At 52.8% G+C, this 24232-nt stretch overlaps 8 protein-coding genes across 8 annotated transcripts; 4 read left to right on the top strand and 4 right to left on the bottom strand.

Moving 5' to 3' along the window:
- Positions 1–519: 519 nt before the first annotated feature.
- Positions 520–3355, top strand: URE1 (Urease; the record flags this gene model as incomplete). The annotated part of the gene is made up of 7 exons (XM_056210981.1): positions 520–540; positions 621–707; positions 758–784; positions 834–1217; positions 1267–2048; positions 2096–2987; positions 3035–3355. 7 exons carry the CDS (start codon positions 520–522, stop codon positions 3353–3355), a joined length of 2514 nt encoding a protein of 837 aa, XP_056074454.1.
- Positions 3356–4223: 868 nt separating this feature from the next.
- N0V89_002170 (uncharacterized protein) lies at positions 4224–5824 on the top strand (the record flags this gene model as incomplete). The annotated part of the gene is made up of 3 exons (XM_056210980.1): positions 4224–4298; positions 4486–5088; positions 5237–5824. 3 exons carry the CDS (start codon positions 4224–4226, stop codon positions 5822–5824), a joined length of 1266 nt encoding a protein of 421 aa, XP_056074453.1.
- A 1215-nt stretch (positions 5825–7039) lies between these two features.
- Positions 7040–8495, bottom strand: N0V89_002169 (uncharacterized protein; the record flags this gene model as incomplete). The annotated part of the gene is made up of 2 exons (XM_056210979.1): positions 7040–7758; positions 7808–8495. 2 exons carry the CDS (start codon positions 8493–8495, stop codon positions 7040–7042), a joined length of 1407 nt encoding a protein of 468 aa, XP_056074452.1.
- Positions 8496–9611: 1116 nt separating this feature from the next.
- N0V89_002168 (uncharacterized protein) lies at positions 9612–12821 on the bottom strand (the record flags this gene model as incomplete). The annotated part of the gene is made up of 4 exons (XM_056210978.1): positions 9612–11389; positions 11439–11615; positions 11671–11951; positions 12664–12821. The coding sequence occupies 4 exons, from the start codon at positions 12819–12821 to the stop codon at positions 9612–9614; spliced, it is 2394 nt and encodes a 797-aa protein (XP_056074451.1).
- A 69-nt stretch (positions 12822–12890) lies between these two features.
- MRD1 (Multiple RNA-binding domain-containing protein 1) lies at positions 12891–15646 on the bottom strand (the record flags this gene model as incomplete). Its single annotated transcript, XM_056210977.1, has 4 exons — positions 12891–13229; positions 13286–14425; positions 14616–15371; positions 15422–15646. 4 exons carry the CDS (start codon positions 15644–15646, stop codon positions 12891–12893), a joined length of 2460 nt encoding a protein of 819 aa, XP_056074450.1.
- Positions 15647–15925: 279 nt separating this feature from the next.
- Positions 15926–17862, top strand: N0V89_002166 (uncharacterized protein; the record flags this gene model as incomplete). Its single annotated transcript, XM_056210976.1, has 7 exons — positions 15926–15962; positions 16021–16043; positions 16095–16128; positions 16182–16216; positions 16267–16293; positions 16344–16413; positions 17528–17862. The coding sequence occupies 7 exons, from the start codon at positions 15926–15928 to the stop codon at positions 17860–17862; spliced, it is 561 nt and encodes a 186-aa protein (XP_056074449.1).
- A 2971-nt stretch (positions 17863–20833) lies between these two features.
- Positions 20834–21279, top strand: N0V89_002165 (uncharacterized protein; the record flags this gene model as incomplete). Its single annotated transcript, XM_056210975.1, has 2 exons — positions 20834–20836; positions 20899–21279. 2 exons carry the CDS (start codon positions 20834–20836, stop codon positions 21277–21279), a joined length of 384 nt encoding a protein of 127 aa, XP_056074448.1.
- A 503-nt stretch (positions 21280–21782) lies between these two features.
- Positions 21783–24232, bottom strand: cat1 (catalase 1; the record flags this gene model as incomplete). The annotated part of the gene is made up of 4 exons (XM_056210974.1): positions 21783–23423; positions 23472–23538; positions 23709–23995; positions 24047–24232. 4 exons carry the CDS (start codon positions 24230–24232, stop codon positions 21783–21785), a joined length of 2181 nt encoding a protein of 726 aa, XP_056074447.1.

The raw sequence follows: 24232 nt of genomic DNA, 5'->3' as shown, positions 1-24232 counted from the left end.
GTAATTAAAGGGCGTTTTAGTGAAATGGCCAGTTCGTGCATGGCAGGAAGCCGTGGTGTTGTTGACGCAGAGAAACATGCGCGAGAGGCTGTCGAAGCTCCGGGGGATGAAACTGGAAGCGACGAGGGGTCAAGGCTCGCAACATAAGTACAAGTCAGTCGCAAGAGGTTTATACTTTTACTATTCCACGACCGAGCGTCTAGAGGGGCGCCTTGTAAGCAGCAGCGCTTCCACCTAGTCCCCGAAGGCTGCAGCACACGTTCTCGGTGGCGGTTCTCAGTGGTCAGGCGGCTGGGGGCCACGCCACGAGGCGTCGCCCGCAAGCTGCCCGGATGAGTGATGGTTTTATTAGCGCTTATCTCGTTATCGCGGCTCGCTACCCCACGATTTGCGAAATGGGCGAAGCGCGATGCAAACGGGCGCCATGGGAAGCAGTTCGAGCGGCGTTCTGGAGCTGTTCTCAGTATCCAACGTTTCCTTTCTTCTGAAGACGTGCTCGGACATCTCGAGCGACACAGGATGCAGCTGTGTCCCAAAGAGGTGCGTCGTGGCTTGGCTTCCCTGGGCATTGCTTGTTCGTGACACACAGATGCCCCTCGGTGCTAACCCGTTTCGAACAGCTCGACAAGCTCGTCATCTCGCAGCTGGGGTTGCTTGCACAGCGACGTCTAGCTCGCGGCGTAAAGCTGAATCATGCGGAAGCTACAGTGAGTGGTCATGTACCCTTCGAGACAACCTCAGTACTGACAGTTCCTAGGCGCTGATCGCGAACAACCTCCAAGAAGTATGCTGTTCACCATGGGACGCGCTTCCGCCATGCTGAACCCACCCAGCTCATCCGCGATGGCAACCATACAGTCGCGGACCTTATGTCCATCGGCAAGACCATGCTCGGTCGCCGCCACGTGCTTCCCTCCGTCGTCTCGACCCTCGCCGAATTGATGGTAGAGGGCACCTTCCCCACCGGTACCTACCTCGTCACCGTACACCATCCCGTCAGCTCCGATGACGGCGACCTCGAGAAGGCCTTATACGGTTCCTTCCTCCCCGTTCCCTCGAATGATATGTTTCCTCTCCCCGAAGCGAGCGTTTACGAGAGCACGAACCAGCCCGGCGCCATCGTGGCAGTCAAAGGAGAGGCCGGTACTATCAAGTTGAACGAGGGGCGCAAGAGAATTCGGCTTAAGGTCAAGAGTACTGGAGACAGGCCCATTCAGGTATGTCCTTGAAAATCGAAGCACATGCCAGAGGACTGACCTTATGTAGGTCGGGTCACACTACCACTTTATCGAAACGAATCCGCAACTTCAGTTCGATCGCGTACGAGCGCATGGATACCGTCTGGATATCCCAGCTGGCACCTCTGTACGGTTCGAACCTGGCGACGCCAAAACGGTCACATTGGTACAGATTGCAGGAAACCAGATCATCAAGGGTGGAAACCAGATTGCTTCCGGCTTCATTGGAGATGTGTCGAATAAGATTGTGGAAAACATCAAGACGCGCGGTTTCTTGCACGAGCCGGAGCCAGCCAGAGATGCGGCCCATATTGACATCTGCACCATGGAGCGACAAGCGTACATCAGCATGTTCGGGCCCACAACGGGTGACTTAGTCCGGCTGGGCGCTACAGATCTATGGGTCAAAGTTGAAAAGGACATGACCAGATACGGCGACGAATGCTCTTTTGGAGGCGGAAAGACCTTGCGAGAAGGTATGGGTCAAGCAGGCGGCAGATCTGACAATGAATGCTTGGATACTGTTGTCACCAATGCTCTGATAATAGACTGGACTGGCATCTACAAGGCCGATATCGGTATCAAAGACGGCATAATCACGGGCGTAGGCAAAGCTGGAAATCCAGACGTCATGGAAGGCGTTGATCCTGACCTCGTAATCGGAAACTGCACAGATGTGATTGCGGGCGAACACAGCATTGTTACTGCTGGTGGTTTCGACTCACATATCCACTTCATCTGTCCCCAGCAGGCCTATGAAGCTATTGCTTCAGGTATCACCACCATGCTTGGAGGTGGAACAGGGCCCAGGTATGTCGGTCCAACGCGAATGTTCAGTCTGTTGCTGACTTGTGAAGCACCGGCACGAATGCCACCACTTGCACGCCCGGCAAGACGCACATCAAGCAGATGCTCCAAGCCATAGATGAACTACCACTCAACTACGGCATCACAGGCAAAGGAAACGATGCCGAACTGCGTCCTCTACAGCAGCAAGCTGAAGCTGGTGTCTGCGGCCTCAAATTGCACGAAGATTGGGGTAGCACTCCAGCAGCAATCGATGCCTGTCTGACCGTCTGCGACGAGTACGACATTCAAACTCTCATCCACACCGACACTCTGAATGAAGCCGGCTTTGTCGAGCAGACTATCAAGGCCATCAAGAACCGAACCATCCACACGTACCACACTGAAGGCGCCGGAGGAGGCCACGCACCCGACATCATCAGCGTCGTCGAGCACGACAATATCCTTCCCTCATCCACGAACCCCACCAGACCCTACACCAAGAACACGCTCGACGAGCACCTTGACATGCTGATGATTTGCCACCACCTCTCCCGTAACATCCCAGAGGACGTCGCCTTCGCCGAATCGCGTATTCGCGCCGAGACCATAGCCGCAGAGGACGTCCTCCATGACCTCGGCGCCATATCCATGATGTCCTCTGACTCGCAGGCCATGGGCCGCTGCGGCGAGGTCATTCTGCGGACATGGAACACCGCCCACAAGAACAAAGTCCAGCGCGGCACCTTGAAGGAAGATGAGGGCACTGACGCAGATAATTTCAGAGTGAAGAGGTATATCAGCAAATACACCATCAACCCGGCGATTGCACAAGGGATGGGGCATCTTATCGGGAGTATCGAGGTGGGCAAGGTAGCGGATTTGGTGCTCTGGAAGCCGCAGAACTTTGGCGTCAAGCCCAAACTTGTGGTCAAGAGCGGTTTCTGCTCGTATGCGCAGATGGTGAGTCTTCCTCTGGGCTCCTTCAAATTCGGTCTAATATATTCCAGGGCGACCCCAACGCGTCCATCCCCACCGTTGAACCTATTTTCATGCGCCCCATGTTCGCGCCTCTCGTCCCGTCCAGCAGCATCACGTTCGTGTCGCAGGCCTCGATCTCGTCGGGTGTTGTGAACTCGTATGGCCTGCGCAAGCGCGTAGAGGCGGTTAAGAACTGCAGGAGCATTGGGAAGAAGGATATGAAGTTCAACGACACCAGGCCCAAGATGAAGGTTGACCCGGAGAGGTATACGGTGGAGGCAGATGGGATGGTGTGCGAAGCGGAGCCGGCGGAGAGCTTGCCGCTCACGCAGGGGTATTTTGTGTATTAGGTGAGGAATGGGTGCGGGTTGTGTCGGATGAAAGCAGGATGTGACCCAGAAACTCAGTCGGAATATGGATCGTTGTGGGACTTCGTGATGATTGAGTACTGTTTGGTTCATGCAATCTGAGCGATACAATCTTTGTCAATCGCATGCTTTTGACGGCGTGGGGAGATGGTTGAATTCTAGTCGCTGGAAATCAAACTTGCATGGTGTACAGTGGCCGACACCAGAACTTGAACTGGCTCTTGCGCCAACATGAGATACGGCAATACAATGTCAGGTCACAACTTCGAACACGCATTGTAAAACGAGTCACCTTAGGCGACCCTGTTAGCTGCTAAGCTTGCAGCCGATTGCTCAGCATCTTGATACAGGGACCTGAGAATCTATGTTCAGTTTATTGTGTCGGCCACTGCTCGTTGCGATGTGCTACCTCAAAGACGGGCAGATGGGCAGGAGACAGGCCGAGACGCAGCGCAGCAGGGCCTCGGGGGTGCCTAGAAAATGGCGAGACGAGCGCCATAGGCCGGCACCAACCCTGAGAGAAGATGCGAAATGCGCTGTGTGCCAATCGCAGGGCACCCGGCACCCGCTGCCACAGGCTCTCTCGCGCCGCTTTTACACGCAGTGCAGGCACATGTCTGCGTGGGTGACTGGTCAGGCTGCTGCCGGGAACGAGTTTGGCTCCCCTGGCCTGGCCGCAGGCTTTGGCGGCGACGCGCTATTTGGTGCGCCAAATCTGGGCTGTCAGCAGCCAGCTGGTCGCGCCCATTTAGCGAGTCCACCCCAACCACCCGCCTTTCCTCCTAAACGCCCGCCCGCCCGCTCCCACACCCACCACAACAAGCTCGTCGCGTACGAGACCACTACAACCATGGCCCGCAAGAAGAATGAAGAAGAGATCGAGCTCAACATCTCAAAGGAGCAGTTCAGAGGCACGCGCGACTCGGTAAGTGCGCCTTCTTGTTTCGATGTTGTGGGCGCACCGAGACGCGCTTGTTCAGCTTCGTTCGCGATGCGACGACGCTGCACCACCAGGCTTGCGCCCGGCCGCCGCAACACATGGCGTGACAATTATTCATCTCCCCGACGCGCGCAGACGCCGCGCATTCGCATTGCCGTGATCGCGATATCAGCGCGACTCAATCATGGCGCCGTTGAAGCCACTTCTGCCTCGTCCGTCGGCGCAGAATGCGCCCAAGCCAGCGGCGCGTCGAGTCGCGTCCACAACGCAGAGCACAAATGAAGGAGCTCGGTTGCTTACGTCCAAGCAGGTTCTCATGGCCCTCGCGAGTGTCCAGAAAGGCCTTCACAATGTCTCGAACAACCTCAACGAACTGATGCACGCGTACATCAAGCACACCGCCTCAGTTCTTTCTGGCGAGGACGGCGCTCTAGAGGGCCTTCAGCTCTCCGAGAGCGCGCAGCACATGATCGACGAGGCCGACTTCGCCACCAAGAGCGTCGCGAACCTGACCAAGTCGATCGGAGCCCCTACTGGCGACGCTGGCGACGCTGATGCAGGCAAGTCGAAGAAGCGCAAGCGCGAGAAAAAGGTCAAGGACCCCAATGCGCCCAAGCGTCCTCTTACCGCCGCGTTCCTGTTTGCGCAGAGCGCGAGGCCCATCATCAGGAAGGATCTGGAGAATGAGCTCCCGCCTGGCGCAAAACTTGAACCCAATGCTATCAACCTTGAGGTCAACAAGCGCTGGAACGAGATGGCCGACGAAGACAAGGAGGTAAGTTGTCTCTTCTCCGATGTTGTTTGTGTACAATGGCCGAATACATGGAAATTGAATGCCGGTCTGGGCATCAGTTTGCGCGTATTCGACCTCCATACCAGACTCCACCGCACCATCACCTCGAACCTTACTAACAGCCCCCCAGAAATGGAAAGCCTCCTACCGCGAATCCATGGAAAGCTACAATAAGGAAATGGCCGCCTACAAAGCCTCCAAAGGCGCCGCCCTCGCTGAGGAGCCCGTCGCCGAAGACGACGCTTCAGAGATCGAAGCCGACCCCGCCGTCCTTGACACAGACGTGGAATCAGACGACGACGACGTCTCCGACGAGGAGCCCTCTCCGACCAAGGCTCCCACCCCTCCCCCAGCAAATGGCAAAAACCCGCGCCCAAACAAGCGCCAGAAGACCTCCGCCGCGCCCGCTGTTAATGGCCATGTAGCTATCGCCCCGGCTGCGGGCCACACACCCGTCCCTCCACCAGCTACGCGCGTGCAGACTGCTGTCCCGCCGCCGCATCTAGCGGAGGCCACGCCCGCGAAAAAGGACAAGAAGAAGAAGGTTGCCCCAACGCCTGCTGCTAAAGAGCCTTCCCCAGATGATGGCAAGAAAGACAAGAAGAAGGGGCGATCGACGCGTGCAGCAGAGGCTGAGGAGGAGAAGACGAGCGAAAAGGAGAAGGGCCCCAGGAAGAGGGATAGGAGTAAGCGCAAGAGCGAGGGTGTTGCGGCTTAGGTCGCGAACCCCCCTTCTTCCGACCCTGTTTGGGGATGGTTGATGGGGATTTACTGATGCGCTGCCTTGAGCTAAGTTCTGCTGTAGTGTTTGTAACGCTTCCGCTGGGATCCAGAGTACCACTTGCTTTGAGAGACGGAAACGCCAAAAGGGGACGTGAGGTTTGAGGCGTGGAAAGATTAGTTTATGTTTTGCTGCTATGGAAGGTCTCGATGCTGGACTCTCTAAGGGATGGTGTGGACGTCAGCTTTTTCTGTTCACATAACGGCCACTGTACTGTAGATATTAACCTTGTATCATATGCGTATGTGGGTATCGTATCAATATCGATACATTGAGATTCTTCAATGGACACGGAATGTCTAAACATCCATATTCCATCGTGGTGCTTGATCATCGTATTACCATGCAAGGTGCAGTGTCGCCGTCATCTTCAGTTTCCAAGTTCGTTGGCTATGGGATAACAGCTTGTGTACGAAGAAGTGATCAGCCCTACTTCACCATTGACGCATAGCAGGAGTGTATGTCAAATCTGCGTCGTTTGTCTACTGCTTTCATCTTGACCTGATCAAGACGGAGTGGAGTGAATTAATTTTGCGATCAATCATTTATTCTGTCGATTCGTCAAAGTATATGCTATCAATGAACGATGATGTCACCGTGTTGCATCTCAATCAAGTTGTACATATTTAGATACAGATTTACGGATATTGTGTAAGTATACGCCCCTTCACTAGTCCCAGCGTCACGGCTAGGAAAGTCAGAATGGGCGGGCTCCATGAGCCCGTATCGTCTCATGAAGTCCGGCTATGCATTGCCTAAATGCTGGCCGTACAAGTACATGGCACAATATCGCCATTTACACTGTCAATTTCATAATCGCCGATTGAAGGTGAATATTCAATTTAGGAAATCGAATCAAGCAGCGGAAGCACAGTGAAGATCACCAGGAATGGCAGAGCAGAATCAAAGTCAAGTGTTCACAATGTCTATGTAGGATTCCGCTAAGCAATCAGTGATCGGCGGGTATCATCGTGTTCGCATCAAGTCGTCATCTATCGTTGTATCGTATCATGCCATGCCGTGCCCAAACCCCTATGTCTTACCATAACGTCGCTCATCTTTTGTTCAAAGCAGTGCCAAGATCTGTCTAATATCACAATCGCAAATTCAAGGGCGGAATCCGCCACGAGGTGACCACCGACCAAAGGACGCCTAGTCCATGGCCTCGTTTGCCGTATCGAAGCCCTCGTCTTCGCTGGTCTCTTCGCCGGTTCTAAACTCCACCTCACCTCCGGCCGGCTTGCCAACAGCCCTGCTTGCAACCACCTCAGTGTCCCCCTTCATCCCCGCCATAACCCCCCGCGCATATTCCATCCTCTTCTCCCTGACACCCTTCAAATACTGTAGGACCAACATCCCACACTCCTCCTTCGCCTTCTTCTTCCCAAACACATGTCTCACCTCTCCGATCGGTCCCTCATGCGGTCCCCCATTCTTGAAGAAGCACGATACGGTGTGGAAACCTTGCGCCGCGGCGGGAGAGGGGGCGTAGCGCCACTCTGGAGTGTTGAGACCGAGTTGGGCTGCGATTTGGGCGACGCATTGGGCGTAGGAAGATGCGCCTGCAAGAGTGTCGACAGGGTCTGTGGACGCCAAAGGGGTGGGGGTGTTTGAGTCGGAAAGAGGGGGAGACTTGACTTTCTTGATGCCGCCGAGCTCGGTGTAGGTGTCTGGCCAGAGGCCTTCTGCTTGGAAATGCTTGACTGCGCAGCCGGCAGCGTGCTGGCGGGCAGCTTTCTTGGAGGGGAAGTATGTGGTTCGGTCGCCAAAAGTGGATGGGTGGCCGTCGATGGTCAATTCACAAGAGAAGGATTGACCGAGCTGATAGTCGACGTAAGTGGGTTGAGAAGAGGCAGTTGAGCGTCGGAACTCTGGCGGTAGGTTAGCAGTCATATCTCGCTATATGCCACGTGTATTTACCAAGCAGTTGTCCGATGTAATTGACGACAATCTCCTTCTCCTTCTTTACCACTTCCTGCTGTGTAGTTTGTGTCTTCTGCTTCTTCGCCTTGGGCGCACGCTCCAGCTTTCCTTCCCTTTCCAACTCATCAATTACGCCCATACATATCTCGCTCAGTGTCTCCTTTGCCTCCTGCTTGCTGCCACACGATCCATCCACACGCAGCTCCCTTCCCAAGAAGTCGGTCCTCACGCAGAACCCCACAACACTATCCCCACTAAAAACGAAGTCTGGTCGCGGAATTCCGTATGCCTGGTACTTCTCATGGAGCTCGATGGTGTATCTGGATGAGCGAGGTGCGAGGGCACGAGGCTGTGGAGCTTCCAGTGCGTCTGTGGCGGTGGGAGTGGAGTTCTGGCGGAGGGCTCTGAACTCTTCGATGGAGAGAATCTGGCCAGGCATGTTGGAGGGACCAGAGAATGCGGGAACGCAGGGGGCCGTGTCAGCTTCCATCTCTCGTCTCTTACGGCTGTTCGTTGGAGATTTAGGCTCGTCTTGCAGCTGGCCTAAGGCGCGCCAGTACTCTTCTTGGTGGGAAGAATGTGAGATTGGTGAACTAGGTGGAGACTTGGAGGGAGAGACTGGGAAGTTCCCAGAGGACTTGCCAGGCACAATAAAGTACCGCAGCAGGTCGTCTCCAGCTGGCATGGTTTGGTGGGGACGTCAGACGCGTTTGTGTGAGGTACACCAGATTCGGGCCGTTTGGTGGGGCTTGCCCGCGGGCAGCAGCCGTGCACCTGATTGCGCGACGACGCGTTTGGTTTGTCTGAAAGAATTGAAATCGAGTCTTTGCGTCCACAGGGCTGCTACTTGTTGGACAATGAGTGTACAGTTTGGGAATGATTATTGCGGTCAAACGGGTAACGTTTGTCAAGCGTAGACCGATGATTGACAATTTGTCTTTCGTGTAACGAGACCCTGTCTGCGGCGTAAAGGGCAGTCGCGTCTTGAGAGCTTGAGAGGGGCAGGTGCGACGGTGCGACGGTGCGACGGCGCGACACGCTACCGCCCTGGAGCAAAGTCAAATGAGACACCCGCCCTCACGCAAGCAAAGCATAGTCCTCCTCGCGTTCTCACGTCTCTCACAATTTCCATCGATCACATGTCACGGTGGCTTTATCATGCTCCACATCGACAAATTCGATGCCGAGACACAGTCGAATGACTGAAGTCAACGTGGGTACTCGTGCCGCGCAGTGACTTCGACCCCAATGAAGGTTACTTGGTGTGCTGAAGCCACTTCGTTTTCTTGCTTCTTCCTCATTCATACTTCGAAGGTGACATTTGAGCTCATGTTCATAGGAGAGGCTATCCGTCTACAAGGCTTATTGTCCTGACGCTTCTATTGCAACGCTCGCTTCACTCTTTCCCTCAACCACTTCGTAATCTGCTGGCGTGTCACGTCCTGAAGAAGCTCGTGAATTGCCTTCGCAATTAATTTGATATACAGACACAGCACATCTAGCGCTATGCGTTCTCCACCAGAATCACAGAATGCTCGTCTCTATTCTCTCCCGTGCCTCTTCTCTACCATCTACGACAACTACATGGTGTACAGATCACAGCACAGCCCATTGATATTGAAAAGCTGACCGTCGCCCATGCACTACATTACATTCCATCATTAGCCCAAAATAGGTATCTAGCCAACCCAACCCAGATGCCCTACCATACATGATCGTAACATCATAACTGCGTTAATCCCCTGCTCTATTACCCCATCCATCGATTTCTCTTAGAGTCGTTTTCGGTTAAAGGCGATCCTCAACAGACAATTATCTTCATACCCTCCAAACGCCTCTCTCTCTCCCCCAAAATCCACCTGCATCCCCGATCCCACCTTACTATCCCTCCTCCCCACCCCTTCCGCACCAACCCCGTGTCCTCTGCGAATCCAACCCCGACTGCAATTTCCACAAACCCCATCCCCATCAGCCCGCCATGGTTCCCGTCCTCAGGCAGCATATCCGGCATCCCGAACTGCTCTGCCGCATTTTCCAGTTGCGAGATCAAACTCGGATGATGCCAGCTCGGCTTCGTAGCGTAGCACCCGCCAGGCATGCCCGCGGTGGAGATATGCGCCAAGGAAGCGAGGTCCCCAAAGGCATTTTCCGGGAGCGTGTGCTGGGACTCTAGGCCGGTGATGGAGGATAGATTGGGCAGCGTGTTGTTGTGGTGGTGCATGCCGTTTACGTTGGGGGCGTACGAGTCGTAAGTGCCAAGATGAATGGCTGGTTCCAGTGGCGCTAAACAGCCTGAGATGGTGATGTGTCCGCCGTCGAAGTCAAAGTCGTTTGCGTCGGGGTAGGACCCCGGCTGTTGGGGGACACCGGAGGTGTCTTGGCTATGTGTGAGGGAGGGCAGGGAGTGCGTCTGAGAGTAGTCGTTTGCGAGGCTTGGTGCAGTTGCGGAATTGGAGTTTGAGAAGTCGGTGGATGCAAGGGCATCAAGGGCGTCAAGGTCGATCTGGGGCTGGGTGTTGCCAAAAGGGTGGTTGAAGTCGAGCGGTAGTGTCGGGTACATGGAGTGAGAGGAGGTGGGGATGGAGAGCATAGATAGGGACGAAGAGGTGTGCGAGGGGTGGAGTTCTTTTGCGTTGCGGATGTGCGATAGTTCCTCGTCTTTCATCCACTTCTTCTCCCTCCGGTGCCCGAAGTTAGCGACGCGCCAGGTCATGCGACCTGCTTCGTGGCTGTATCGTGTTTGGCTGAAGCGCCAAAGGATAGTCAGAAGACGGACTTGCTCGCCGTCTTTGATGCCGTAGATGTCTTGTGCGGCGGTCATGTTCTGAAGCTCCCTGCGGACAAGCTCTTCGTAGCGGGTGCGGGCAGGTTGTTCTTCCTGTGCTGATGCCTTTCCTAGCAGATCACCTAGCTTCTGCATCTGGTGAACCCAGAACTTGGAGCCGAAGTGAACGTGCATAAGACCATGCTCTGCGTGATATTCCTCCTGCGTGCGCGTTTCTCTGGCTTTGCCTTGAGCACGGTCTCCATCGGGTTGGTCTGCTACTCTGCCGTTCTCGAAGAAGCGTGTTCGGCATTCTATCGAGTCGTAGACGGAGAGGTCGTCCTGTGAACGCAAGTCAAAGGTTATGCTCAACGTTGCTCCAGCAAGCCGCTCCATCGTCATGACTTTGATGGTGGCGTCACAAATAAGGACATGGTGATCTCTGAAATGTTCCGTCCGGTGAAACTTAAACTCGGGATACTGCTTGTGCCACGAATTTGTATCAGTGATATGTAGATCATCGAGCCGGGCTTTGCTATTGCTAAGTTGGGTGAAGTCATGTGCGTGCCGCTTAGCCACTTCGACGAACATGTCGAAATTGGCTACCGTGTATGGAGACTCTTCGTGGCCAGAGAGAAGTTTCGCAAGAGCCACTGAAGATGGGAGGTATCCAAGGCTCTGTTGTAAGTCTGTGTCGGCTTGTGAGTGATCATACTTTGAAGATGCATGCCGGTGACGGTGGTGGCCGAAGTGTGAGCCGTGGCGTCCTCGACCGCCGCGGCCTCCCATGTCCTCGGTAGACATGTAAACCAAGACTGCTCTCGATGTCAATGGGCGGTACTGTAGGCTTCTCAATACGCTTACTCTGCGGCTGGTCTGATAGCATAGGCTTCAACACCTGGATGTGACTCGAGACTTGCTTCCGCGTGCGGGGCTCGCCGGTGTCCCTATGGATTGAGTCTGCTACCAACTCATTCCGGCCACGCAGCTGCCCGTCCAGCATTTGCTTACGGCGACCCATAGGTGGCCATCGAACAAGCGCTGAGGCTGTTAGTTCTATCATGGTAATTGCGATCCAAAATGTGGGAATGCTCACCTCTAAAGAAGGCTTCCTCGAGATGATCTGGCCATCGTTGCTCCTTGTTATCCTTTGCTGATGTTGTGTCGGAAGGCTGACGATCACGGTACTTCTGATACTTATCGCAAGCCTTTAACAACTTCATGAGCCTCTTCGTCTCCAGATCGATCTGTGCTTCCGACTTGTCGCCATTGAAATGGGAAGCGAGGTTGCCCGTGAAGTAGCCACCCAGCCGACCGGTATAGATGGGAGTAGGTGAGCGTTTACATGATGAGGCATCCTCAGTGTATTCGTGCCGCCTGTTTGCTGATCTTTCTTGCAATACACGGCTTGGTATGTATGTGTCACTCTCTGGTAAGGCTGGGGCATTAGAGGGAAGGACGCATGAACGATGATGTAGTTCCATTAGGAGGGAATGCTTGCAGCTGAAAAGAATAGGAATCTAACAATGTCTGAGGGAAGGAACGTAGAGCGGTCGGAGCGAAGGAATGACTGAAGAGAATGGTATGGACGTGGCGAAGCCGAAGCAACAATGTAGGAGCACATCAAGCGGTGATATACAGCGAGTCTAGACGGCCGTCAGGAGGGCAGGATTCGCCTCTCACAAGGCACATCAGGTTACCACCAAAACGGAGCACACAGTCGATGTGGTGACATAATGTCAAGATGAGATTAGGCTAACACACTATAGAGAGTCAAGCGTCGACCGAACCATTTCGCTTGTCGGCCGTATAATTACACCCACGAGGTTCCTATTGACAGGAATGATAACATTGCTGATTTGGTTGCGATTAGCAAGGCGAGCAAGGGCACGGGCAACTGCCGAAGATCTACTTGATTGGAGCGACCTGGCTCACTCACTCTGTGCGAGGGAGACGAGGCACGGGAATGCTCTGAAGTCGAAGAATGTCAGCAAGCGTAAACAAAACTTCAATGTTACAAGCGTGGCAGTGAGCGTGCGAGACTGACAAATGTCTTTCGCGTCTAAGACATAGGGAGCAAGGCACCAACGCGGTGTGGTGGCCATGCGTTTGATTCAAGCCTGTGCAGGTAGCAAGTTCTCCTGTCGCGGGTAGCGAAATTTCAAGACCGTATGCCAAGAGTACGTGACGCTGGTGTCTTAAGTAGAGCGAAAGGGCGAGCTCTGAAAGCCTCGCGTCCTTAGTCATAACAGCAAGGGGTGGGTCAAGGGACCGCTTGGTGTCGCGATGCACAATTTTACCAGGACGCGCTGCTGGCTAAGCTTCGTCTAGATCGTCGGTACCTGCAACGTTAAACTTTTTCCGTCCGCCTGACGTCAAACGCTGCAGGGCAACTTTGTTCGCCTGTGACCCAACCTTCTGCTGCATCTTCTCCAGCTCCAGTTCAGGGTCATCCGCCTCGGTCTCAGCAAAAGTAAGAACAAGGTGTCTGCCCAGTAAATGCGTGCCACGAAGTTGGTTCATCGCGTTGGCAGCATCTCGTTTCGTCGAAAATTCGGCAAAAGCAAATCCACGAGAGGACGAATCGAACTTCTTCGGCACCCTGACCGAGCGCAAGGATCCGTAAGGGGCAAAGAGCGCGCGAACATCTTTTTTCTAGATGCAGGTTAGAACGTGCAACTTGAGATATCATGAATGGAGGGGTAACTTACGGTAGCTTCGAAAGGCAAGTTCTTGATAAGGATCTTCGTCCCGGCAGCCTTCTTGACGGCGTCCTCCTTTCGTCGCTCTTCGGCGGCATCGGCCCCTCTATGTGAGGCCTGAATCTTCAGTGAATGCCCCTCGAGGCTATAGCCATCCATGGCTCGCAGCGCGGCAGAAGCCGTCTCAGAGCTACTGAAGTCCACAAATCCATAACCGAGCGAGAGTATACCACGCTTGGGATCGGTCTTGGTCCGAACAATCGCGCTGCGGAATCCCGCCAACGGTTTGAATGTCTCAGACAGCTTCTGCGTCGTCGTCGAGAAATTCAGGTTCTTCACGTGTAGTGTGACAGTGTTCGTTGATTCTGGCTCCTCTTCCAGCAGGTCCTGGGCAGACAGTAACGCGCCAGGCTTGTCGGAAACTGCAGTGGGTATCGTTGTGCTAGACACGCCTTCCTTGAAGAGGTCTTTGGGCGCCTTTTCAAGATATAGAATCGAGTCCTTCATCTTTCTGTACGAAAGAGTCATGAACGCAGATTTGGCTTGTGTGGCATTCCCGAACTCCACAATAGCAGTCATGCCAGCAGGAGGCATCAAAAACCTGCGAATTGTGCCATGCTCCTCGAAAAGCTGTCGTATCTCATCGGCCTTGACTCCATGAGGGATGTTCTTGACAAGGATGGCGAGATCGCCTTTCGAACTTCTCTTGAACGCATCAAGATCGACGCCTTGTTTTGCAAAGTAACCCTTGGTCTCTTGGATGATGTGCGTTTCAGCATGGGCTTGCTTGACCGCAGCGTCCGAAGATGTGGGATCCAACAGTTCAGCCTTGCTGATGTTGAGGCGCTCCGCCACCGTTGACAACACGGCATCGGTGTTAAGATACAGCGAGTTCCAGTTGAAGGTTGACGCGGAGGCGTTCTTCTTTCTGAGTACGTCTTTCTGCTTCTTGAGTGGTAGTTTGGATATGGCAAACTCATCAAGTGCATCGTTCCTTTTCGCCTTCCCTGAAATAATGTGCAATAACCTTCCTTGGAAGATGGTACCATCATTCTCACGGAAGGCCTCGACCGCGTGTTCAGGATCTTCAAATTGTATAAAGGCAAATCCTTTACCTTTTCCATCGATTTTCTTCGTGGGGACGTGAACCTTTGTGCTGTTAGCGACCACCTTGACGAGAACAAATGTTGAAGTAAGCCAAGGGTTCGCCAATTTCAGATAAGAGACACATCTACTAAAATAGTCTCCCAGTCAACCTCATTTGCAAAAGCATCAGTTGTCCCTATCTTGGATATTCATCATATGGCGGGGTAGGAACGAAAGTGAGAATTAGACCTACCTCTTCGATTGTGCCAAACTTGGAGAACTGTTCGCGTATGTCATCTTCATTGACATCATAATGAAGATTTCTCAGGAACAGTCGGCCAGTCTGGCGAACCTTGCCTTCCTCGGAAGGCGCTGCGTCTTCTTCCTGGGCTTCTTCGGCTAGTGCAACCCCAAGCTGTGCGGCTTCAGCTTCGGGAAGTTCCTCTCTCATCTCGACCTCTTGCTTGTTCGCTGTCGGCGGAGCAGGATTTTCGTCATCATCCTCCACGAGATCAAGCACTCTGTTCGTGCGTGACCGAAGCCAGTCAGCATCCGAAACAGGGCCAGCCTCATCAGCAGGTGCATCGGGGAGCTCCTCGGACGCATCTTCGTTGGTTTGGGCAACGTTTGTCGCGTGGACAGTCAATTCTGTTCCCACTGCAGACTCCGCTTCAGGCGACGGTATCCGCTGCGCAGTCTTGGGCTTCTTCGACAGTACCTGGTACTCGTCGTCGCTTTCGCCTTCTGGAACAGCAACAGCTTCTTCAGCTGGTTCAGCAGCGGGCGCGGAGCTTGACTCCATTTGTGCCTCTTCGTTGGCCCACGCCTTCTGCTTCGAGGGCGGTTGCATCGCATCAAGGAACTCCTTCAGCTTTTGGTCTTGCTCAACTTCCTCTCGCTTTCGCTTGAGGTGGTTCTCTTTCGGAGGCGGTACGTAATCGTCGTTTCTTGGTACGCTCTTCTCAAATTTCTGTTGTCGTCGCGACTTGGGGAGTTCCTTGTCTGCGATCTGGGACGATCGTTAGCTCAGTCTAATACGTCGCTTCCATGCATACATACAGCTCGTGCTGGCTCGGCAAATATTTTGGACATGCGAATGAAGGATTTGTTGAAGTACTTGATCGCCTTGGAAGCATCCTCTGGCGTCTTGTATCCAATGTACCCAATGCGGCGGGCGGGGAAGTACTTCACGTCCGTGATAGTGAACTTGGAGAAGTGCTTGCGCACATCGTCCTCTGAGAACTTCGGCGGTAGACCGCGTACGAATATGCGTGAAGTCTCCATGGCTGTAGATTGCGAATCGTGACCTGCACGAAGAGTGAATGTATTGTGGAAGATAATGGGCGCAGCTTCCCAAATTTTTTAGCTAGCGGGCCCAAGCGAGACGCTCGGTCGCACCTGCCGCGTTGTTGCGCGCCAAGCCCGCGGTTCTCCTGCGCCAGCCCTGCCACATCAACACTCCACAAAGTCCCCATAAGTTACATACCATTGCTCGCCTAGTCTACTAGCTAGGAATACTCGACACTTGAAACCTCGTATTTCAATCGACACCACTCTCTCACCATGGCGAGCGAGAAGGATCTTCCTATCAAGCAAGAAGGTACGGGTGTACTCATGTTGTGTTGCCAGTGTTCAATCAACCGCTGACACGTGCATAGCCCAGATCAAGTCTGCAGACATGGTAACATACCTTTGAAAACTCTGATCGAACTTTGACTTACACCCTGCCTAGAGCGAGGAGATGCAGCAGGAGGCCATCGAAGTCGGTATGAATCCCCTTCGAGCACTGGCGCCTAAATCACAGACTGACATCTAGCAGCCCAGTCAGCTATGGACCAATTTTCTATCGAGAAGGTGTGATAAGACAAGTCACTAAGTATAGCCGGAGAACTGACCGTTCCCAGGACATTGCCCAGTACATCAAGAAAGAGGTAGGTTTCCATGTTGTGTCTTCCTCTTCACTGTGCTAAAATTGGTGAAGTTCGATAGCCGCAAGGGCGCGACGTGGCATTGCATAGTCGGGAGGAACTTCGGTAGCTTCGTGACCCACGGTACGCCAATCCATTGCGAGTGAGACTGGGCATCCAACTAATTCATGTACAGAGACCAAACACTTCATCTACTTCTACCTTGGGCATTGCGCCATCCTACTCTTCAAAACTCAGTAAGCACATATGCAATGGACCCGGGAACTTGGCCATCTGGACACTGGATACCCTGTTTGCTTTCGACCTCGTTCAACATACGTATACGAGCTCGCACTCACACCGACCGTAGGCTATAGGACGTATCACCATTCGAGGCTTTTTAGTGCTTGAATTGGGGTTATCTGACGCGTGGCGATTGGAGTGATGACGTATTGGATTGCAAAGGGCCTTTTGATATGACTGATACGAGTCTCTTTTTCAAAAGCTGTGTCTACGGGCAGGTATATACCCAATGGGATGATTCTTATACCATGATATCATTTCTCAAAGTACGTTTCTCAAATCATCTCGAAATTGTTGATGTCTTCTCAAATATTTGGAAGAACATGCGACTCTGTTGAGCGCGAAAGCTTTCCAACCGCAGCGTGGAAAGGTCGCACTTCGGACGTGCAGTATATCATTGGTAAAGGAAGCTCGCTAACATCAAGTGACTTGACCCTGCTGCGTGACAGGCTGGACTACATGCATCGTACCACACGCAAGCCAAAGATATATTACCCCTCCATGCCACGCGTAAAGTGCATGCCAAAGGTGTGGCGCCAAGTGTGGCGGAGTTGATGACGCAACTTGGCGCCAATCCACCTCCGCGTTCTAACATTCACATTTACCCAGCTCTCGCCGCAACACTCCTCACACATTATACCACATCCTTCACCCACAGTGGCACGTCTCCCTTCGCGTAATACATATCTCAAGACACGAAAAAAACACGCGCAAACCGACAATCGATCGCGACGACCCTCCGCAAGCTATATCTACCGCGCGCATAGACAGTTGCGCGACAGCTCTACGCTACGCCTTCAACCCGCCACACCCAGAGAACCGCACCGAGCGTTGAATTAGCATTGCCACCTCAAATATGTTTTTCTTTTTCACATGCGGAACGCACAGTATGTCTCTTTCTCAACATTCCTGACCCGGTATGCACCTCCTCTCCACTGTATTAACCCCTTCATAGCATTCAACTCGCATCTCAAAGGCGCCGAAAACCTCACCTTCCAATGCCAAAATTGCGGCAACTTCTCCGCGCGCCCGATGAAGCGCTGGGAATGGTTCACCTTCTGCTTCGTCCCCGTCATCCCGTTCAGCCTGAAACCCTACAAAGAGCTCGGCTGCCACATCTGCAATTTCTGGCAGGACATCAAGTACCGGCCTGACGTGCAGGCGCAGATTGGCGGAGGAGGTGCGCCGCCACAGCACCAGCAGGGATATCAGATGGGAGGTCATGAGCAGGGGACGGGGAAGCCGGGGTATGGACCACCGCCGGCAGGGGTGCCGCATCAGTATCAGTAGTTCCGGCTGCCGGAGAGAATCGTGCTGGTGAAGCATTTCATCTTGGTTACATGCCTGTTCCGGGCAGCACTGGCAGAGAGGCGGAGGGGCAGTGTGAGACCAGGGCTGGGGTATAGATTGAGGCTACGCAGGATGAAAAAGTACCGGGGTGAGTCAATGCGCGGCGAAGGCAACATCTGCGTGGTTTTGTCGCGTAGGTGGATGTAAGCAATGGTGATTTCGGAGAGTCTAATGCAGCGACGCAAACCTACACGATATCCCTTTCGTTCTGTATTTTTACCACCACGCTGGACGGCGGGAGGATCGCGAGCATGGTATGGCGTTAGGGGAACCTTATATACCAGGCTGCTCTTTCTTTGAACACTTTCCTAGGCTCGAGAATATAATATATATTCGCCCAGACCTTGCTCAACACGAACACGATTCCCAGCTCAAGCGCAATCAAGAACAGTCACAAACCCAACCTCCTCTAGCCTCTGGTCAATATTCGACAAAGTCACGCTTCACCCCACACGACGCAGTACCAGAACGCTTGCCCACCGGTCGAGTCTCGCTGCCTGCTTGGCAATAATCGATTTGCATCCTATCCAGGATACTACAGTACCTCGCTCCAGATTCTAAGAACATGCAATTTGTGGGCAGGGCGGAGTCATGCGGCGATGACCAATATAGTATCTTCAAAGGATTGGCCGAGTTAGTATAGGCCCTATCGGCCCCCAACAATAAACTGGCTGAGTTCTAGAATGCACTGGTTTGGGATGCGGAACCTGCATTTGGCGCTCACCTGCTTTTCAGAGTACAGTATGTCGAAGGATTGTCCTTGGCATCAGCCTCCTTCCAAGGCTCCTTCCCACTTTGCTTGCTTTGGGAGAAGCGAAGGAACGAATGGGATGAGGTCATAAAGCTTTGCGCTGATATCCCTATAGATTATCTGTATATGTTCCAGCATCGAATAGGGCTATAAAGAGTTCCATTGCTTTCTGTTTGTACCGCACCTAACCCTCAGCGCACATCATCCTCGTCCAAAGATCAGATCTCCAGAGCATTCCAACCATGCGATCAACCACTATTCCAGCTTCTCTCCTCCTATTTGGAACGGCTATCGCCGTGCCAGAGGTCCAGATCGTCCCAAGTTTTCCCGGACGCTGCACCGCATATCCGAGTATCAATCTCGGCCCTGGTCCCGACCGCGCCCTCCCCTTCCAAATCATATCCGACCAAACCGACGACTCTGCTGCCAATCTTCTGACGCTATATCCCCATGACACACAGCTCAACGGCGAAAACGTTACCTACCTCGCCGTGAACTGATGCACGGATTGCGCTGCCGCGAACACCATCATGCAATGCCGCGACGCCCTCGTGACGACCTACTCATATGAGTCACCCTACATCAGGATATCTAAGGACGCAAATAACGCTATTCCCTGGAGCAAGGATGGCTATACGCCGGGGATATACAGGCACACGATCGACGGTGTGGACCAGGGGCATAATTACTGGGGAGCGCAGAATAGGACGACGTGGGGGTTCAAGGCTGCGAATGATGGCGTTCCGGACCACTACAAGATCAAGTTGATGGGGTTGCCAGAAGACCCAAGCACCCCAGGTACGGAGGCGGATTGGGAGCCTGAGTTTTTAGGCTTTGTTAGAGTGATCCAGCCACATACTCCTTGATTGTTGAACATACTATCTACTAGACATGAGGTTATATTGTTCGACCCTCGTCCTCTTCTTCGTCGCACGGATAGGACCCTCACAATACGGAGTGGAGCATCTTAATTGTAGAGTAGCCTAGTCAGAACCTAGGGCGATTATTCTTGTTCCTCTGTATCGTTTCCTTGGCGAATCGTATTTCCTGGATTTTTAAAATCAAATGAAGGAGACGTAACGTAGCTATCAGATGTGGGTAACGAGTAGTCTGCAGTGAGCTGCTGTTGAAGGAGAAGGACGGTTGAAACCTTGGAAGCTGGGCGCTAAGGTCACTCTACAAAACAACATAGCGGCCGACACTAACAATTGCATCGGTTAGACACTGCCATACGGTGTTAGATCGCAGCTTTCAAACAAGTACTATAGCGTAACGTGCCCCTAATCTCAACAAGAGAGATCGGTTCTGGGAGGGGTTGACGCTGAGCAATTCAATCTCTTGTGTCGACCACTGTACAAGGCAAACGGAATTACCTAATGTGTCAAAGAGTCAAGGGCGATGAAGAAAGGCTACGGAGTCGGTGCACAAACGTGGTACATCGATGTCTGCCTCAGTGAAGGCGCGCAGGCCAATCCTGATAGCTCGTGCTGCAGGAACCTACCGCACCACGTGCTAATCAAGCTACTTGGGTATGACAACAGAGCGAGAGACGTCACGAAACAACGAGCCAGAAACATGTTGTGTACATCATGCAACGACTGATGCACTGGGTACCTATGGTATGCAAGTTGCGCCGCATGGTTTTTTTGGGCGCTAAAATTTCTCGTTCAAGATGCACTTGAGCATTTTGGGCAGGTATTCACGAAACTAGCGATGGTCTAGACGGAGTTCTACGGGTAGAATCGTAGAGCTTTGTAGACTCTGAGTCTACATATGCAGCGCACAGTGTGGCCTAATCCGGTTGAGTACTTTTAGCCTTCTACAGGGTTAGGCTAACTTGCAGCTGCTCAGCTACACTAGTGAAGATCAGGTCGTGCCACATGTGCTCTGGCCCAAATAGTTGATAGACAAAGGCTAAGAAAGGGTAAAGCGTCTCGCTACCGCGAATTGAATCTAACGAGAAGAGCTGTGTGATCCGGCTTGATGATTGTGTTCTGGACTTCTTTAGCGTCGAGCAATCCGCATAAGAAATCCTCGATTGAAGAAAGGACCAACATATCATTGACAGTAGCATATCCCTCAAGACGACGCAATCAGCACGCTTCGAATCCAGTTGCACCAATCTTGCAGATCTCAAGATTTCTGTCCAAAACCGAACGAATGGTACGCCACATTATCCCAGTGGCTCTCGCTACTTCATATGGGCATAGCTAAAGATTATCTAGTTCGCACAAGACCGCCTCCTCCCAGGCGAGGAAATCAACAACTGGTCATCTAGCGAGTTATTACGACGACTCGTTAGCAACAACGATGCGTACAAATGCACCTTTACAGACGATGGCAATCTCGTTCTCACCAACGAACGGTCTGGTTCGACAATCTGGCAATCGAATACTGCTGGCAAAGTGGGCAAGCCAACGCACATCATCATGCAGAAGGATGCAAACCTCGTTATGTATGATGTGGATGGGAAGCCTTACTGGGCGACCAACACAGGCGGTAAGGTCCGGGGAGGTGATATTGTGCTCGTCATGCAGGACGATGGAAACCTGGTCATATATGGAAATGGGAAGCCTATCTGGAAGACGGACACTTCGGGAAAGTAGGATGTTGTGGTCGGCATTCTTCTCGTGGGTTCTACTCTCGAAAATTGTATCACAGTGGGCGACACCAAAAACTGAATTTTATGGTGCCAGATTCTCAGCTCCCTATATTAGTAGGTTAGAGAATCGGCTGTAAGCTTAGTATCTGATGGTACAGCCAAGGATGGCTCGCTTTATAATGTGTGTTCGAAGTTTTACCCTAATAATTTACGGCCGCATCTTATGTTGGCGCAAGAGCTGGTTCAATTTTTTGTGTTGGCCACTGTGTATACGAAATTAACTGAGACCAAGGGAAGACACGCAAGAAGTCCTGAGCTAGGAAGAAAACGATCGTGATGGACTACGAGTTCTACACGCAACGCCCGAATCGTAACAAACAGGACGAGGTAATAGCCTTCCATTCATCAAATTCGTATTCAAACTAATATAATTAATTAACATGAAGACAGTCAATCTTCTGGTATCCATTTAGTATTTTCGATCTTCATCCCTCATCATGCTCGCACTTAGTACGCAACCATAGCGTTCAAGCCCTCCGTCTCACGATCAAAGTTCTTGTGCTGCGAAATGGCAAAAGTATAAGCGTCGACGAAATCCTTCGCGCCCTTTGCCATCTGTATGACCTCCTTGAAGCTCTGCGGGCTAACCTGGCTGGCGGTGACAACGCCGTAGCTGTCGACGACGTCACCGCTGGTAGAGAACGACATGCCGGGCAGATCGACTGCGGTACGGATGAACTGGACAGCCTCGCCAGTCGCACCAATGGCCTTGAGATGACCAAAGGCCTCACGCACCCAGTGAACGGCGCGGCCGTTCTTGCTGAGGGTGGCAATCGATTCGGCACCGCCGGGAACGAAAACGGAATCAAACATGGTCGAGCGCATGCCCTCGAGGTGATGGTCTGCGACAACGCCCTTGCCGGTGTTCTTGTCCTCGCCAGCGGCGAAGATTTTGTTGCGGCGTGGAGAGATAGTGAAGGGAAGGGCGCCGGCTGCACTGAGAGCAGTCTTGATACCATTGTACGCTACAGCATCGTAGCCGTCTGCGATCAGGATGGCGACCATGCGAGTTTCGATGGTCGGCTTCTCCGGTGCGAAATCGAGCTGCGAGAGACCCTTGGCCTTCTTGTTGTGCTTGGGGCGACTCTGCTCCTTCGGCTGCTCACCGCCGACCATCTCGGCCACGGACTTCGCGAGATCTAGATCGATTTCTGCAATGCGGGCAGTCATACGCTCGTAAACGATGGGGTCATCGCAGTGGTCGAGCTCGAACGCGAAGGCGTTCATCATGTGAGTCTTCTCAGGCTCGGACAACGAGTTGTAGAAAAGCTCGGCTTGGTTCTTGTGCTCCTGAAACTTTTTGCTGCGAAGGCGGGTCTTGACACCAGCCATCTTCTCAGCATAGTCAACATAGCCGCCCTCCTTCTCGGTTGCAGGTGGCACGGCCTGGAAACGGTTGGGCCAGTAGTTGACGGTGCCCTTGGTGATAGTGTGTCGCATAGCACCATCACGGTTGTGATTCATCACAGGACAAACAGGCTTATTAATGGGAAGCTCTTCCCAGTTTATGCCAAGACGGCTCAGCTGGGTATCTTGGTAGGAGAAGTTTCGGCCCTGTAGGAGAGGGTCGTCACTGAAACCAATACCGGGCACGATATGGCTAGTACAGAAAGCAACCTGCTCAGTCTGTGTGAAGTACTCGTCCGGGTTTCGGTTGAGCTCAAGCTGGCCAATGTATCGGATAGGTACCAACTCTTCAGGCCAGACCTTAGTAGCATCAAGTATGTCGAATTCAAAGTCATCCTGCTTCGACTCGGGAATGACCTGGATACCGAACTTCCACTTAGGGTATGCGCCGCTCTCGATAGCGGTCCACAAGTCCTTTCGGTGGAAATCGGGATCCTGGCCAGCAATCTTCAAAGCCTCGTCCCAAACGAAACTGTGTACACCCAGCTCGGGCGTAAAGATGAACTTGACGAAATTCCTCTCACCCTTGTCGTTGATGAGTGTGAAGGTATTTACGCCGAAACCCTGCATCATACGGTATGATCGGGGGATGGAACGATCGGACATGGTCCAGAAGTGCATGTGCGTAGTCTCTGGGTGAAGGTACTGGAAATCCCAGAAGTTGTTGTGTGCTGATTGTGCCTAGTGAATGTTAGAAGATGTTGATTTGAGGCGCGTAAGTGAAGGTACCTGAGGGATCTCATTGTGAGGCTCGGGTTTGCCAGCATGTATAACGTCAGGAAATTTCATAGCATCTCTAAAGGTGAGGGTATAGAGTCAGTGTAGTGTTCGAAATTTGGGGAATTGGGCGAAGTGGGTGTTCTAGCCAGCCAAAATGTCTGAAGATCTCAGACTTAGAAGTGCAAGGCCTAGAGTCTTGGACAATCGGCCAACCTGAACACCCACACTGTCCCCTGCCGTACGTACTGGATGAAGAAGACCGGGATATTGTTTCCGACGATGTCCCAGTTGCCCTCTTCAGTGTAAAACTTGACAGCGAATCCACGAACATCGCGGACAGTATCTGCTGAGCCGCGGCTACCTAGGACTGTCGAGAACCGGAGGAATACAGGTGTCTCTCGAGAAGTATCTGTAAGAACGCCTGCAGAAGTAACGTCTGCAGCCGATTCAAACAAGGTGAACTTTCCGTGGGCGCCTGCACCTCTCGCGTGAACGACACGCTCGGGGATTCGTTCGTGGTCAAAGCGGTGGATCTGTCACCATGTCAGTAACCGAGTCTCCAGAGAATACAGGTGGCGACATACCTTTTCACGGCCGAAACCATCTTCCAAAAGCATGGGACCAGTCCTGTCCTCGCTGGCGACCTTCAACCAGTCGTCCGTGTTCGTCTGCTTGGTGCCCCAATCGGAGGTTATCCTCCAGTTCGGGTCGTGGACATCTTTGGTGGCGGCCGACAGGTCCGCAATCTTCTGATTCTTTGCGCTCGTCAT

This window comes from Didymosphaeria variabile, assembly GCF_027946475.1.
Source record: "Didymosphaeria variabile strain IMI 356815 chromosome Unknown scaffold_2, whole genome shotgun sequence".
Lineage (NCBI taxonomy): Eukaryota > Fungi > Ascomycota > Dothideomycetes > Pleosporales > Didymosphaeriaceae > Didymosphaeria > Didymosphaeria variabile.
The sequence above is the reverse complement of the archived record's forward strand: the minus strand, read 5'-3'. Positions and strand labels throughout refer to the sequence as shown.